Genomic DNA, 13,784 nt, shown 5'->3' with positions numbered 1-13,784 from the left:
GTATAAAGCACAAATGCCGAGATTCTTATATACTGTATATACCTACAGTACATGCCTTCGGTTCGGTATTACTTACACACACTCTTCTTTTACAGAAACAAACACATGACGTTTCCGCCGGCCCTGATTAAATTACCTTATGATCAAAAACAGTTGCAGGACTAGCATGTGGAGGAAGTGGAATTCTTTCATTTGCCGGAACAGGAATAGGTTTTGAACTTGCTAGAAAATAAAAAAAGATTCTTTGTAAAAATATCCGTCAAGAACCAATAACCAACTAATATCGTAAATTTCAACGGATTTATTTTTGCTCAGTTCTGGACTTTTAGCATGGTTGCATGTTTCACTTAATCAAAGCACAAACATAAAAGAGAATGAATTTTATATTTTCTTTCAGACTAATGAACAATATTGACGTTACCTACAACTCTTTTTTTTACATGAAATCAAAATCTTTAAAGGGATTGTAAGCTAAAGGGGATGGTGGAGTTGGCACATTTGATGTAGGGGGGGGGGGCCCTGCCTTCATTTTTGGTTCAAATCTTCCAATTTTTTGGGTGCACGCCTAATTAGTGATCGAAATTCATAAAATAAAATCAAATTGAATTTTAATGACCTCTAATGACCTCTAATGACCTCTAATGACCTCCACAAATAGAAAATATTTCAACTATGGCTTTANTTTTCATTTTTGGAGGTCATTTAGGTCATTAGAGGTCGTAAGAGGTCATTAGAAGGTCAAACACTGGATTTTTTGCTGCTACTGTATTCCCTGGGTCCCTAGCTTTCGTTTGATGTGCATAAAGCCATAGTTGAAATATTTTCTATTTGTGGAGGTCATTAGAGGTCATTAGAGGTCATTAGAGGTCATTAGAGGTCATTAAAATTCAATTTGATTTTATTTTATGAATTTCGATCACTAATTAGGCGTGCACCCAAAAAATTGGAAGATTTGAACCAAAAATTAAGGCAGGGCCCCCCCCCCCTACATCAAATGTGCCAACTCCACCATCCCCTTTCAAGTGATCTTCCGGCCTCCATGCAAAGATGACAACGTCCGATTCACAGCGCTGAAACCAATGCATTATCTGATCAACAGTTTGGGAGATATTGTTGTTTTTCTAGGTTTAATTCTTACAATTCCTAAATATTTTCCTGCAATAGAAATGCGGAGTAACTTTTGTAGTGAAACACCAATTCAAAATAATAATCAGTTTTCAAAAATATAAACATTGATGTCTTAATTCATACTTGATGAAAAAAAGTACCGATGTGAATAGAACATTGTCATTTTTGCACGGAGGGTCACTAGAGAGTACGCGCACAGTCTCTTTAAGTGAAATAGTAGAATACAATTTTGTGTGATACTTTAAAATAAACTTTCGACGTTCGAAACGCTACGGCTGTGAGTGTGAAATATACATTTCAAATATGAACCGAGGCCGAATTTTAAGAATTTGAGCGCGGCTTAAAATTAAGGCGCGGCACAAATATAGTCAGTTCCACTTAAAATTGTATTTAATTTTTCAAGATTTAAGCCGGCGCTCAATTTAAACCGGTTTTTTGGGGAATTTAAGACGCGGCTTAAATTCATTAAATTCGGACACCGGCCGATTAAGCAAATTTTTACGTGGATCATGGATTTGTCCAACTTAGGGTTCATTTTAATGTCAGTTAATATTTTATTCTTTCTTAACTTCTTTAATGTCCCAAGGTCATTAATAAATGGTAAAGATTTAAAATTTATGGGTTTTAAATGTGAAAACCAACTGTAAAATGTCTAAATCGATTTTTGTAATTGGCAAACCGTTGCCATACTGTCGTTTGGTCATTAGGTCGTGTACCTCGTGTACCTCTAGTTTCTGGATTTGTGTAAGGTACTGCAGAATAATATCTGATAATTGATGTCTCGTAAAATCTAAATCATAATACATAATCATGTTTTTGTTCATGTACAGTGTACAATGTACAACACCTTTTCAATACACAATAAATGTACACATTAAAATTGTACTTTTAAGGAAAAAGAAATTTAAAGGGAAAGTAAAATAATTTGGATAAAAGGGTATAATTATTATTTACTTGAATATTTAACATTTTAACATCTTTTTTTTTCTGTTATTTGACAGAAAAAAACAAATTAGAATTTTACAAGGAAAATATCTTGCCTAGATTTCAAACTAAACTGAGAAGTGAGCCGAGAACTCGGAATTCCTTTCAAACGTTTGCCTAAACTTCCTTCCTCTGCTCTTGAAGTTGTTAACGTTTGACATGGGTTCACCAGGACAGGGCCACTTCTTCTTAAATTATTATTATTACTAGAATTATTAATTGTTTTAGAGACTCCAACGATGCATGTAACGGCACCACCACGCCGGGTTGTTAAATTCGTACATCCCAGCATTCCAAAGAGAAAATAAACTTCTGAAAATAAAATAATTTCACCTTTTAAATTAACAATGTAGATTATGATTACAAAGTGATAATAATACTAAGGTATACATGTTTCCCTCCACTTTTTATACATGGAGCTATTTCAGGCACAGAAAGTTTTCGCAGAAATCCACCACTGTCCGCGGGTAGAAGAAACACAATATGATTATTTGAGATTTTGGTGGAATAATATTCAAATCCCAGTTTAAGAGATTTTTGTCCATTCAACGGCTTAAATTAAAACTCAACTAAATAGATTCATAATTTAGATGAACGCTACAAATATTAGTAGATAGTGATTATAAAATGGACATTGCTTTGAAAATATCGTTTAGCTGAACTAACATAATAAATGCCCGAGAGATTTTGAATGAATACATAAATAGAAAGTCCAGGGACCAAATTATTGAGTAGCTAGTCCAGGGACCAAATTATTGAGTAGCTAGTAGTTCAAACAACGTTGACTTAGTTGAACCACATCGCTTTTGAACCAGTTCCAGTTCAATAGAAGTGGTTCAACTTAGTTGAACCACATCGCTTTTGAACCAGTTCCAGTTCAATAGAAGTGGTTCAACTTAGTTGAACCACATCGCTTTTGAACCAGTTCCAGTTCAATAGAAGTGGTTCAACTTAGCCTGTGAAGGAAAATTATTTCTTACTATTCGTAAATTTGGTCCCAGAATGATAAGTTAAAAAAATTTATGAACTGACAAGTTTAATTCGTTATTACAATTAATGAATGTCTGATATGTTAAAACAATAAAAACTAGATGGTTGTCAGATCTAGTGGAGGAGGATGATCTACTGCTGCATGGAATGGAGCTGGATAGATCTAGTAGAAGAGGATGATCTACTGCTGCATAGAATGGAGCTGGATAACGAATTTGGCTCCGAAAGGAGATGCAAACTTTATTCCCACCTCCTAGTAAGCAAGGGTCAATTATAGATTTGTGCTCATAATCGCAGGCGTTCCTTTAGGATCTTGGAGGGGGGGGGGGGGTTGTAAAAAATTCAAATTTTTGTTTTTATTATTTGGAAGTTTATTTATTTCAAAAGGAAAATTACGATTATAAAGCTGGGAAGGGTTGAGGGGGTACATACACATTACAAGGAAGGTTAATGGATGGTCAGAATAACAAACAGTTGTCTCAAACAAATTTTGATTTTCGTAAATATTTTGAAAATCAACGGAAACAAAATCAGCAAATCAGCAAACAAATTTATTATTGTTTCATCGAAGAGAAAATGCTGAAAGATTGATCATCAACTAAAAGTTAAAATAGAAGATGGAGGCGAAGCGCCCTGATAGTGTAGTGGGTTATACTCCAGCATTAATTTGTATTTTTTGATTGATTTCAAAATTGCAGGAGACATGAAGAATCATGCTTAAATTGAATTAAAAAATTTAAAAATTGTTTCACCATCAAAGCAAGAAAATCCCATTTCAACGATTTCATTTGAAACGCACATTGCCATTGAATAGCCATCAAATATCATGTTTGGTAAGACACACTGTACTGTACTAAACGCAAACACTGTAGAACTATAAAAATATGTTGACCCCTGCCTTGAATACATTACAAGGAACCCCTAGGTTAGCCAGGTACAGATTCCCACACTGTGCCGGGTGCGCCAGGGGCAGTAGGCTCACCAGGGTCATTCTAGAGGAAAACAAACTATAGACTTTTACCACAGGGGAATACAAACATATAAACTTTTATTCCAGGCAGTGCTTAGGATCCATATCCGGATCCGTTGGATCCGCAAGATTTTGGCTTCCTGGCACTGGCTTCCTGGCAAAAATGTGCGGATCCACGAATCCGGATCTAAGGCCGGGGCAAAATGTCAAACAAAAACTGAAAAAGAACTGTTTTACTCTCAAAACCCAAATAAAAACTATTGAAAAAAGAGAGATTATAATAATTCCCGATTTCTGAATGTTTCATCAAGTTTTAGCATAAAAATAAGCCAAAAAAATAACAATAAATTTGAAACTTCTGCTTGTTAAATTCAGTAAATCTTTAAGAAATGACCTGGTTCCGGATCCTTTTTTATCAAGTGAGGATCCAGAATCCAGCATCCGGATCCGCATCAAAATTAAATGGATCATAAGCACTGTTTCCTGAGAAATACAAACCTACAGACTTTTACTTCAGTGGCATACAAACATATGGACTTTCACTACAATGGAATACAAACATACGGTCTTTTACAACAGTGGAACACAAACATACAGACTTTTAAATAAGAGGAATAAGAGGAATTTTACTACAATGGAATACAAACATATAGACTTTTACTACAAAGGAAATCCATATAGACTTACACTACAGTGAAATTCAAACTATAGACTTTTACTACTGTAAAATACAAACAGACTTTTACTACTGTGGAATACCAAAATATAGACTTTAACACAAGCTATAGGCTTTTACTTCTGTAAAATAGACTTTTAATACTTTTACAATACAAGGGGACTGTTGGGTCCCCCTTGGTTTTATTGTTTATATAAATGATGTGGGTGAATGTGCAATCAACATAACAACCATTAAAAAATTTGCAGATGATACTAAGGCAGCTAACAAAATTAAAGATGATCAAGATAGAATGAACAGCGATCCCTAGATAAACTGGTGAAGTGGGCTGAGGAGTGGGACATGCAGTTTAACATAAATAAGTGTAAAGTCATGCACCTGGGCAAACACAACCAGAAGTATAAATATAGCATGAATGGAGTTGATATTAAATCAGTAGAAGAAGAAACAGATGTAGGTATAAAGCTAGCCAACAACCTCAAACCTGGATTTCAATGTGAAGCAGCTGCTGGAAAAGCTAAATTTGTTCTCAGTCAAGTCTCAAGATCGTTTCACTACAGAGATAAGAGAGTGTTTTTGAATCTATATAAACAATTTGTGCGCCCACACCTAGAATTTTCTGTACCTGTCTGGTGTCCCTGGCAAGAGGGGGACAAATTGGTTCTGGAAAAAGTACAAATGAAAGCTGTAACAATGATTTCAGGTCTGCAAAGCAAGGAGTATGAGGATAGGTTAAAAGAGCTTGGTCTTCAATCTTTAGAAGAAAGAAGGATTAGATATGACATGATTCAAGTGTTCAAACTCATGCACAATTACGATGATGTAGACAGGAGACAGTTCTTCCAAACTGCAGGAGAAGAATCAGTTAGGGTTACCAGGCAATCTTCTGATGCATTAAATATACTAACAACAAGATGCAGGACTGAGGTTAGAAGAAATTTCTTCACCAACAGAGTAGCGGAGAAATGGAACAAATTACCAGAATATATCAAAAGAGCAGGAAATATTAAACCTTTCAAGTACTTATATGATAAAATACCAGAACAGCAGGAATGAGAAACCTATGAGTAAAATGCTGGATACATAAAGACGTCATCTCTATGCTCCTATCTGGAACTCTGATGACAAATCTACAACTATTCCCAAGTAAGTACTACAGTGGAATACAAGCATAAAGACTTTTACTACAGTAAAATACCAAAATATAGACTTTAACACAAACTATAGGCTTTTACTTCTGTAAAATAGACTTGTAATACTTTTACTACAGTGGAATACAAGCTTAAAGACTTTTACTACAGTGGAATACAAGCATAAAGACTTTTACTAAAGTGGAGTACAAACATAAAGAATTTTACTACAGTGGAATATAAACATATAGACTTTTACTTCAGAGGAAAACAAACTATAGACTTTTACTTCAGTGATATGCAAGCATAATTTAGACTTTTACTATAATGGAGTACAAACATATAGAATTTTACAACAGTGGAATACAAACATATAGACCTTAATTCCAGAGGAATACAACCATATAACCTTTTACTACAATGGAAAACATATAGACTTTTACTACAGTAGAATACAAACATTTAGACTTTTGCGAGAGGAATCCAAAAATATTTACTTTCATTCCAGAGAAAAACAAACATATAGACTTACTACAGTGGAATAGAAACTATAGACTTCTACTACAATGGAATACAAATATATAGACTTTTACTTCAGAGAAATACAAAAATAAAGACTTTTACTACTCAGAAAATCAAACTATAGACTTTTAATTCAGAGGAATACAAACATATTGACCTTTACATTAGAGGAATACAAACCAAAAACCTTAGACTAAAACTAAAGAGGAATACAAACATATAGACTTTTACTACAGAGGAATACAAACATTAAGGCTTTTACACAATGTAATACAATTATATAGACTTTTACTACAGAGGAATACAAACATTAAGGCTTTTACACCTTAAATTGAATTAAAAAATTTAAAAATTGTTTCACCATCAAAGCAAGAAAATCCCATTTCAACGATTTCATTTGAAACGCNCCATGATTATTTATGAATTGAAAAAAATGAAAAATTTAGTCAAAAGACATTTTTTCATCTTTTAAACTTTCCCCCCAAAAAATCATTTATTTTAATGATTTTTCAAGAAAATATTGACCCCTGCCCCCTCCTCCTAACCCTACCTAGGATTAAGAGCTGGTAGTTCTGGGGGTGGATCTATTGAAAGAACAGGAGCCTTCAACCCCTCGGCCCAGGCTACAGCTGCTCTGTGCCAGGGCTGTATTCTCTGCTGTGACCACATCTCCTCATCCTTACATTAGACAAATATTATTGATCGAATCATCATTGATTGATTGATTTGTTGATTGATTGATTTATTGATTGATTGATTGATTTATGTATTTAGTAAACTATAAATAAAAGTTGAGGAGAAATAGAAGATTCTCTTAAGAAATTTTAAAAAAGCGCGACTTTTTTAAGACGAATAATATTTTTCGGATTAGGGCCTTATTAAAAAGTACCTCTAGTGCAGTTACAACTGCGTCTACTGAGCCTTTCGGAAGATCTTTAGCCTTAGTAACAACCTTCCCTCCTGATTCACAATAATTCAAATATAAAGATTAAAGAACGTTTGAGTTCGGAACTTTTGAATAGAAAAAAAAACATATTTAAATTCAATTCAAATAAGTTCAATTTATTTTCGCTAAAAGGGGAAATTAACTGATTTTCCTGTTTACAGTTTTTAAAGATGAAAGATTAGTTTTGTTCAAGACGTATTAACCCCATTTAAATCAACATATAATCAGTGCTCATCCGTTCAAAAGGAAGAATCAATGAAAAAACGATTTGCTGATGTTGTTTTATTTACTTTAATAGAATTGACTTGTGTTCCTGTAAGCCTGTAAAGCCTTAGTTCCTGTTCCAGAATTCCGGACTGTGTTCCAGTTTCCGGAAGGTAGACCTGGGTCCGTACACCGTGACCGGCCAGGTGGCGGGCAGCTGTTAAACCGAAAACAGCTGGCCTGCTAGTGCCGCATAGGAATACCGCTAGAGGGAGTTGATGTGTGTTATTAACGGCAAGTCTGTGCTGACCACCGAGAAGTTGGAGACAAAGTTCTGTAGCTGCACGGCCCATCAATTCTGTCTGCTTACTCAATCCGAAACCGTGATCCTCTAATCTTTCCTGCAAGAAAAAACAATATTCAATCCAAAACCATGATCATCTAATCTTTCAAGTAGAAAAAAAACAATACTTAAACAGTTTTAAACTGATTCCCTGTAGTCTAACGCTAAGCTGTAAACTGATTACCTGTAGTCTAAGCCTAAACTGTCAACTAATTACCTGTAGTGTAAACCTAAACTGTTAACTAATTACCTGTAGTGTAAACCTTAACTGTTAACTAATTACCTGTAGTGTAAACCTAAACTGTAAACTGATTACCTGTAGTGTAAACCTAAACTGTAAACTGATTACCTGTAGTGTAAACCTAAACTGTAAACTGATTACCTGTAGTGTAAACCTAAACTGTAAACTGATTACCTGTAGTGTAAACCTAAACTGTAAACTGATTACCTGTAGTGTAAACCTAAACTGTAAACTGATTACCTGTAGTGTAAACCTTAACTGTTAACTAATTACCTGTAGTCTAAACCTAAGCTGTAAACTAATTACCTGTAGTCTAAACCTAAGCTGTAAACTAATTACCTCTAGTCTAAGCCTAAGCTGTAAACTAATTACCTGTAGTCTAAGCCTAAGCTGTAAACTAATTACCTGTAGTCTAAGCCTAAGCTGTAAACTAATTACCTGTAGTCTAAACCTAAGCTGTAAACTGATTACTGTAGTCTAAACCTAAACTGTAAACTGATTACCTGCAGTCTAAACCTAAACTGTAAACTGATTACCTGCAGTCTAAACCTAAACTGTAAACTAATTACCTTTAGTCTAAACCTAAGCTGTGAACTGTTTACCTGTAGTCTAAACCTAAGCTATAAACTGGTTACTGTAGTCTAAACCTAAGCTGTAAACTGATTACTGTAGTCTAAACCTAAACTGTAAACTGATTACTGTAGTCTAAACCTAAACTTTAAACTGATTACCTGTAGTCTAAGCCTAAGCTGTAAACTGATTACCTGTAGTCTAAACCTAAGCTGTAAACTGATTACCTGTAGTCTAAACCTACGCTGTAAACTGATTACCTGTAGTCTAAACCTAAACTGTAAACTGATTACCTGTAGTCTAAACCTAAGCTGTAAACTGATTACCTGTAGTTTAACCCTAACTTGTAAACTGATTACCTGTAGTCTAAACCTAAGCTGTAAACTGATTACCTGTAGTCTAAACCTAAGCTGTAAACTGATTACCTGTAGTCTAAACCTAAGCTGAAAGCTTATTGCTGGAACAACTAGCCCAGAGTCTGTAACGTATTCCGTCTCCATAACCTCTCCTATAAGCAACGAAAGGTTAAAGGATACTGAACTGTAATTAAAAATGAAATGAAAATAAGTAATTAAATTCTTTAGATTCCACGAATTAATGCAAGATTAAAGTGCTGTAAGAATCGCTTTCATGTATTTAAAATTTCCAAGATTTTACGTAACAGTCGCCAGGACATGTCGTCTTCGTATATCTATAATATTTAGCTTGTCTGAGTGTCTGTTTGTTTGTTCGTATCCAATAAACGTCAAAAATTTGTGTATAAAAGTTTTTTTTTGTACAATTTTTAAAATGCACAAAAAATAGTTTGAAATCCGCAAACATTATAAAAAAATTTATGCTATACAAAGAGAAGATGCTCACAGATAAAGCCACAATTAAAAGTTGATAGAGAAGATGGGCGGGAAGCGCCCTAAAAGCCTAGTGTAAATAATAAACATAAATAACAAACTAAAAAGGGCATTTTTTTCTGAGATACCACAAAAATGTGGGGCCCAATTGACTTAGCCGTTTGGACGCTTAATGGATACAAAAAATACAGACAGCCCTGACCACAAGACAAGTCATACATACATGTATGTATAGTGTATAGGTAAGCCGCCTAATTTTTATTAAAAAAAAATACAATTTTTGACATTTCTCTGAAATTGGATTTAATTCCATTTCGTTCCTTTAACATTTTGATTCCAGATTTACAAGAACCACGTGTTATTCCAGTACCTGTATCTATCTGTCTATACTCTGTGACGAAGTTACCAAGAATGTTTTCGTCGTTTTTATATTTTGGTTCTGGGGGTCGTCGGTTGCAGTCCACTAGACGAATTATATCAGGTTTGTTTGCAAATTCCTGATCAGATGGGATAAATGTAATAATTATTTTATCTTCAAATTCAATATTTATTATATTTTCAGAATTCATTTAAGGGAGAGTGTAGAGTGTAGACACTCTACGAGTGTCTGATACGATTAACAACGGTACCCTTTAAACCTAAGTTTGATCAAGGACGATTGAAATATCCTTGCTTTTCCAGCTGAAGATTAAATATTCTCAATTTTTTTTCTCCAAAGTTAAAGGGACTGTAAAGGAAAAATGAAAGGGGGTATAGGCTGAAACATGCGATTCTCAGGAGTAGAATTATACCTTTAAGACATCTATCTGCTGTTCCTGTCTCGACTCCCGAGAAATTGACATAAAACTGTGTCAAAATTATACCAAAACGTATATATCAGATAGAACTATTATATGTCTCAATCAACTCCTGAGATTCTAAGGTTACAGTCTATACACCCTTTCATTTTTCCTTTAAAATCCCTTTCAGGGAACTGCGGATTTATTTAGCACTACTAAAGGATAGTAAAAAAGGGATTATATCATCTTTATTGTTACTCAGACAAAAGATTTCCGTTGTGAATCGGACCGGACACTTCATACATGGAGGATAACTTTTTATTTGTCCCTTCCCTGATCAATCTCTGCTAGAATAGTATGTTTGTCGAACAATGCCAAATTTTTCTCGAAATCAAAATCCTCATTAATATCGAACACCGAGGGACTGAAACAATCTTCGTCTTTGTATCGACGGTTTGGGGTTCGAGTCCCACCCTTCGGCTGTCCTCGAAACTCCTCTGCTCCATGTTTCGGAGATTGTCGGGACTGCTTGTTCTCGAGGATATAGGACATTAGAGGCTGGAATCCTCCTGTCCTCTTATCAAGGGCCGAGTTTGTTCTTCTCTCGTCCTTGCCCTGAATTAATAGATATAATATCTGATATCTAAAAACAGATTATTTTTCCAAATTGTTTCGTGGATTAAACCAGTGCTTAGGATCCATTCAATTTTGATGCGGATCCGGATCCTGGATCCGCACTGGAAAAAAATAGGTCCAGGTCATTTCTTTAAGATTTTCTGATTTTTTTTTAACAAAAAATAATTTTCAAATTTTTATTTTTTTATTTTTTCACCTATTTTTATCCTAAAACTTGATGAACCATTCAGAAATGAGGAAATTTTTATAATCTCTTTTTTCAAAACTTCAGATTTGGGGTTTTGGAGTAAAAACTTTTTTTTGCAGTTTCTGATCGATATTTTCGCGGATCCGGATCCGGATCCGTTGGCCTGGATGATTGAAGGATATTATTATAAATTGTATGATATTATAATATATATACAGAGTGAGTAAAAAAAAGTTTGATTAGCGGCGCCTGGCGAAAATTGTACCTTTTTTGTGCAACTCTCCTGTATGGTGTTTTTTCAATATTTTTTGAAATTTTTTTTTTTGGTATTCCAATGGCTCAAAAAAATCCGCGAACCTTTTTTCTCTTAAAATCAAAAGTTCAGAAAATCAAAAATGTGTATGAATTAATTCTATTAAAATCTAAAATTTTATAAAGATTGAATCACAGAATCATAGAAAATTCCCAAAATTGTCATAAGAAAACTTTCAATTTTCAGTTCTAGTCTAATTTTTAAGGAAAAGTGGTTATTCAATGGTTCTTAATCTTCAGGTTTCAACTGAAAAACATAAATTTAAAACTTTAGAATATACTAAGAAGAAAGGAACTAGAAAATAACTTTTCCTTAAAAATTTACCAGAATTTTTTTTACAATTTTGCGAATTTTCTGTGATTCTGTTATTTTTTGAGCCATTGGAATACCAAAAAAAATTTCAAAAACAATATTAAAAACGCCATACACGAGAGTTCAAAAAAAGGTACAATCTTGCACCAGGCGCCGCTAATCCCACTTTTTTTGACTCACCATGTATATATCTTTAAAATATTGTATTAATGACATAAACAAAAATATATTAAATATACCCCATTCTTGGTGGGAGCAGGCTTAGCTCTTTTCTTCTCTGAAACAATAACAGTGCTGCGGGATTTTTCTGTTGATTCGGACAGAGCAACCTCTTCTTTAGTTTCTAGTATACGTAGATCCTATACAGATTAATCAAAGAATTAATCAATCAATCAATCAATCAATCAATCAATCAATAAATCACTCAAGTCATCAATCAAAATATTATAAAATCAATCAAATCAATCAAATCAAATAAATTAAATAAATTAAATCAATCACAGTCATAAAATCAGTCAATAAATCCATAATAATCCTCATTCATGATCATTTTGTTCCGATTAAACGATTGAGCATAAACTATCAAAACTTTCTTAGAATTTAATTATCTTTAAACTTTCATCAGTTTATCCAAGCAATATTTAGTTGCTAACGGCTCAATGATAACAAATGTAATCCAATCAAAAGAGATAGAGTTTTAACTTTTACTTTTCGGATCTGGATTCGAAACCATTAAATCCGGTTTCTGTGCTGTAAAGATAAAAGTTGTTAGTTCATCGTCGAAAAATACAAACAATCCACCACTAATATAGTGTAAACAATAAATATGTAACTTTCCTTATCCTTTTCTTTCCTTTTCCTTTTATTTCTATTTTTATATTTTTTTAGAATTGGGGGGAAATATTCCCACAACCTCTACTTTTAGAGGTTTTTAAATATTTTCTCCTGAAACACTTTATTATGTATGTTTTTGTTATATTTCATAAATAAAATTTTTTTTACTTACTTTACTTAATATTTCATACCTGGATATCTGATCCGTTTAATGTGATCGCAGGGAACTTGCAGGGTAACCCATTCTGGAAGGGATTTCTTAGTGATATAGAGGAGTCATCAAGGGATACCTAAATACAGATCAATATGATATCAAGGGATAACCAAATAAAGATCAATCTGATATCAAGGGATACCTAAATAAAGATCAATCTGATATCAAGGGATACCTAAATAAAGATCAATCTGATATCAAGGGATACCTAAATAAAGATCAATCTGATATCAAGGGATACCTAAATAAAGATCAATCTGATATCAAGGGAAAATTTTTTTTTTGAGACTATTGTGTACTTCATAATTATTACTCACTTCATCGTGAATTTCGTAATAAACGTGCTAAAAAGTACTCCTCGTACTATAAAGTTAAATTAGCTGTAACGTTCTGATTGGTTTCCGGATTTCCTCCCAAAAAAATTAGGATATTTCCAAAATAATGAAAATAATTAAGAGAAGGAAGCCTTTTTAGATTTAATATTACTTTATAACACGATCATAATGAAATTCACGATGATGTGAGTAAGAATGATAAAGTACACAGTAGTTTTATAAAATTGAAATCAACTTTATACTTTTGCTTTGTTTCAAAGCTGATTTGAACGTCTTAAAAAATTACCAATAACACTATTATTTTAACACGACGTGCTGTAAAGTTTTTGGACTTAAATTTTCTCTAAATCTCGAAGGTTCTCACCTCTTTGGATTATATTTTGTTCCTCACTAAAACTCGAAACAAAATAAAATCTAAAAAGGCTTAAACCTTATCAATAAAGAGAAAATTTCTGTCCAAAAACACTGCGAACAAAAATAACAGAGTTATGAATAGTTATAAATAAATAGTTCACCATAGAGATGATGCCCTGGAAGTGTCCCAGACCCCCGCAGTCAAGGGATACCCTGCACCCCACCCAGTCAGAACTCATTTTATCCTCTCTACATCAATAACATTTAA

The 13,784-nt window shown here is 33.6% G+C and overlaps 2 protein-coding genes across 4 annotated transcripts in view; both read right to left on the bottom strand.

The window, feature by feature from the left end:
• Positions 1–2,424, bottom strand: part of LOC111711291 (putative ATPase N2B) — a 23,310-nt gene extending 20,886 nt beyond the window's left edge. For 2 of the 3 annotated variants that reach the window (XM_023485610.1, XM_023485608.1), the window contains exons 1-3: positions 2,169–2,424; positions 1,845–1,918; positions 137–222 (exon numbers count right to left, since the gene is read on the bottom strand). In XM_023485610.1, the coding sequence (XP_023341378.1) occupies positions 137–222; positions 1,845–1,918; positions 2,169–2,404 (396 nt within the window). In that variant the 5' untranslated portion in view covers positions 2,405–2,424. The remainder of the gene's footprint in view (positions 1–136; positions 223–1,844; positions 1,919–2,168) is intronic. The other variant, XM_023485609.1, reaches the window with a different exon arrangement.
• Positions 2,423–13,784, bottom strand: LOC111711292 (enhancer of mRNA-decapping protein 3). Its single transcript, XM_023485611.1, has 11 exons — positions 13,678–13,784; positions 12,805–12,903; positions 12,019–12,138; positions 10,665–10,946; positions 9,923–10,049; positions 9,130–9,212; positions 7,660–7,951; positions 7,290–7,360; positions 6,951–7,078; positions 4,001–4,094; positions 2,423–3,355 (listed from the first exon to the last, which is right to left on the bottom strand). The coding sequence occupies exons 1-11, from the start codon at positions 13,753–13,755 to the stop codon at positions 3,284–3,286; spliced, it is 1,446 nt and encodes a 481-aa protein (XP_023341379.1). The 5' UTR covers positions 13,756–13,784; the 3' UTR covers positions 2,423–3,283.

Source organism: Eurytemora carolleeae, unplaced genomic scaffold (assembly GCF_000591075.1).
Source record: "Eurytemora carolleeae unplaced genomic scaffold, Eaff_2.0 scaffold986, whole genome shotgun sequence".
Lineage (NCBI taxonomy): Eukaryota > Metazoa > Arthropoda > Copepoda > Calanoida > Temoridae > Eurytemora > Eurytemora carolleeae.
This window is presented reverse-complemented; position numbering and strand designations above follow the sequence as displayed.

Bases quoted from the DNA above. Each gene is read 5' to 3' on its own strand.
- LOC111711292 (XM_023485611.1), bottom strand. From the start codon at position 13,755: ATGAGTTCTGACTGGGTGGGGTGCAGGGTATCCCTTGACTGCGGGGGT. The intron at 9,213-9,922 runs GTACTGGAATAA...CGTTGCTTATAG, and splicing joins GTATAGACAGATAGATACAG to GAGAGGTTATGGAGACGGAA. The intron at 3,356-4,000 runs GCAGGGGTCAAC...CTTGCTTACTAG, and splicing joins TTCCTTGTAATGTATTCAAG to GAGGTGGGAATAAAGTTTGC.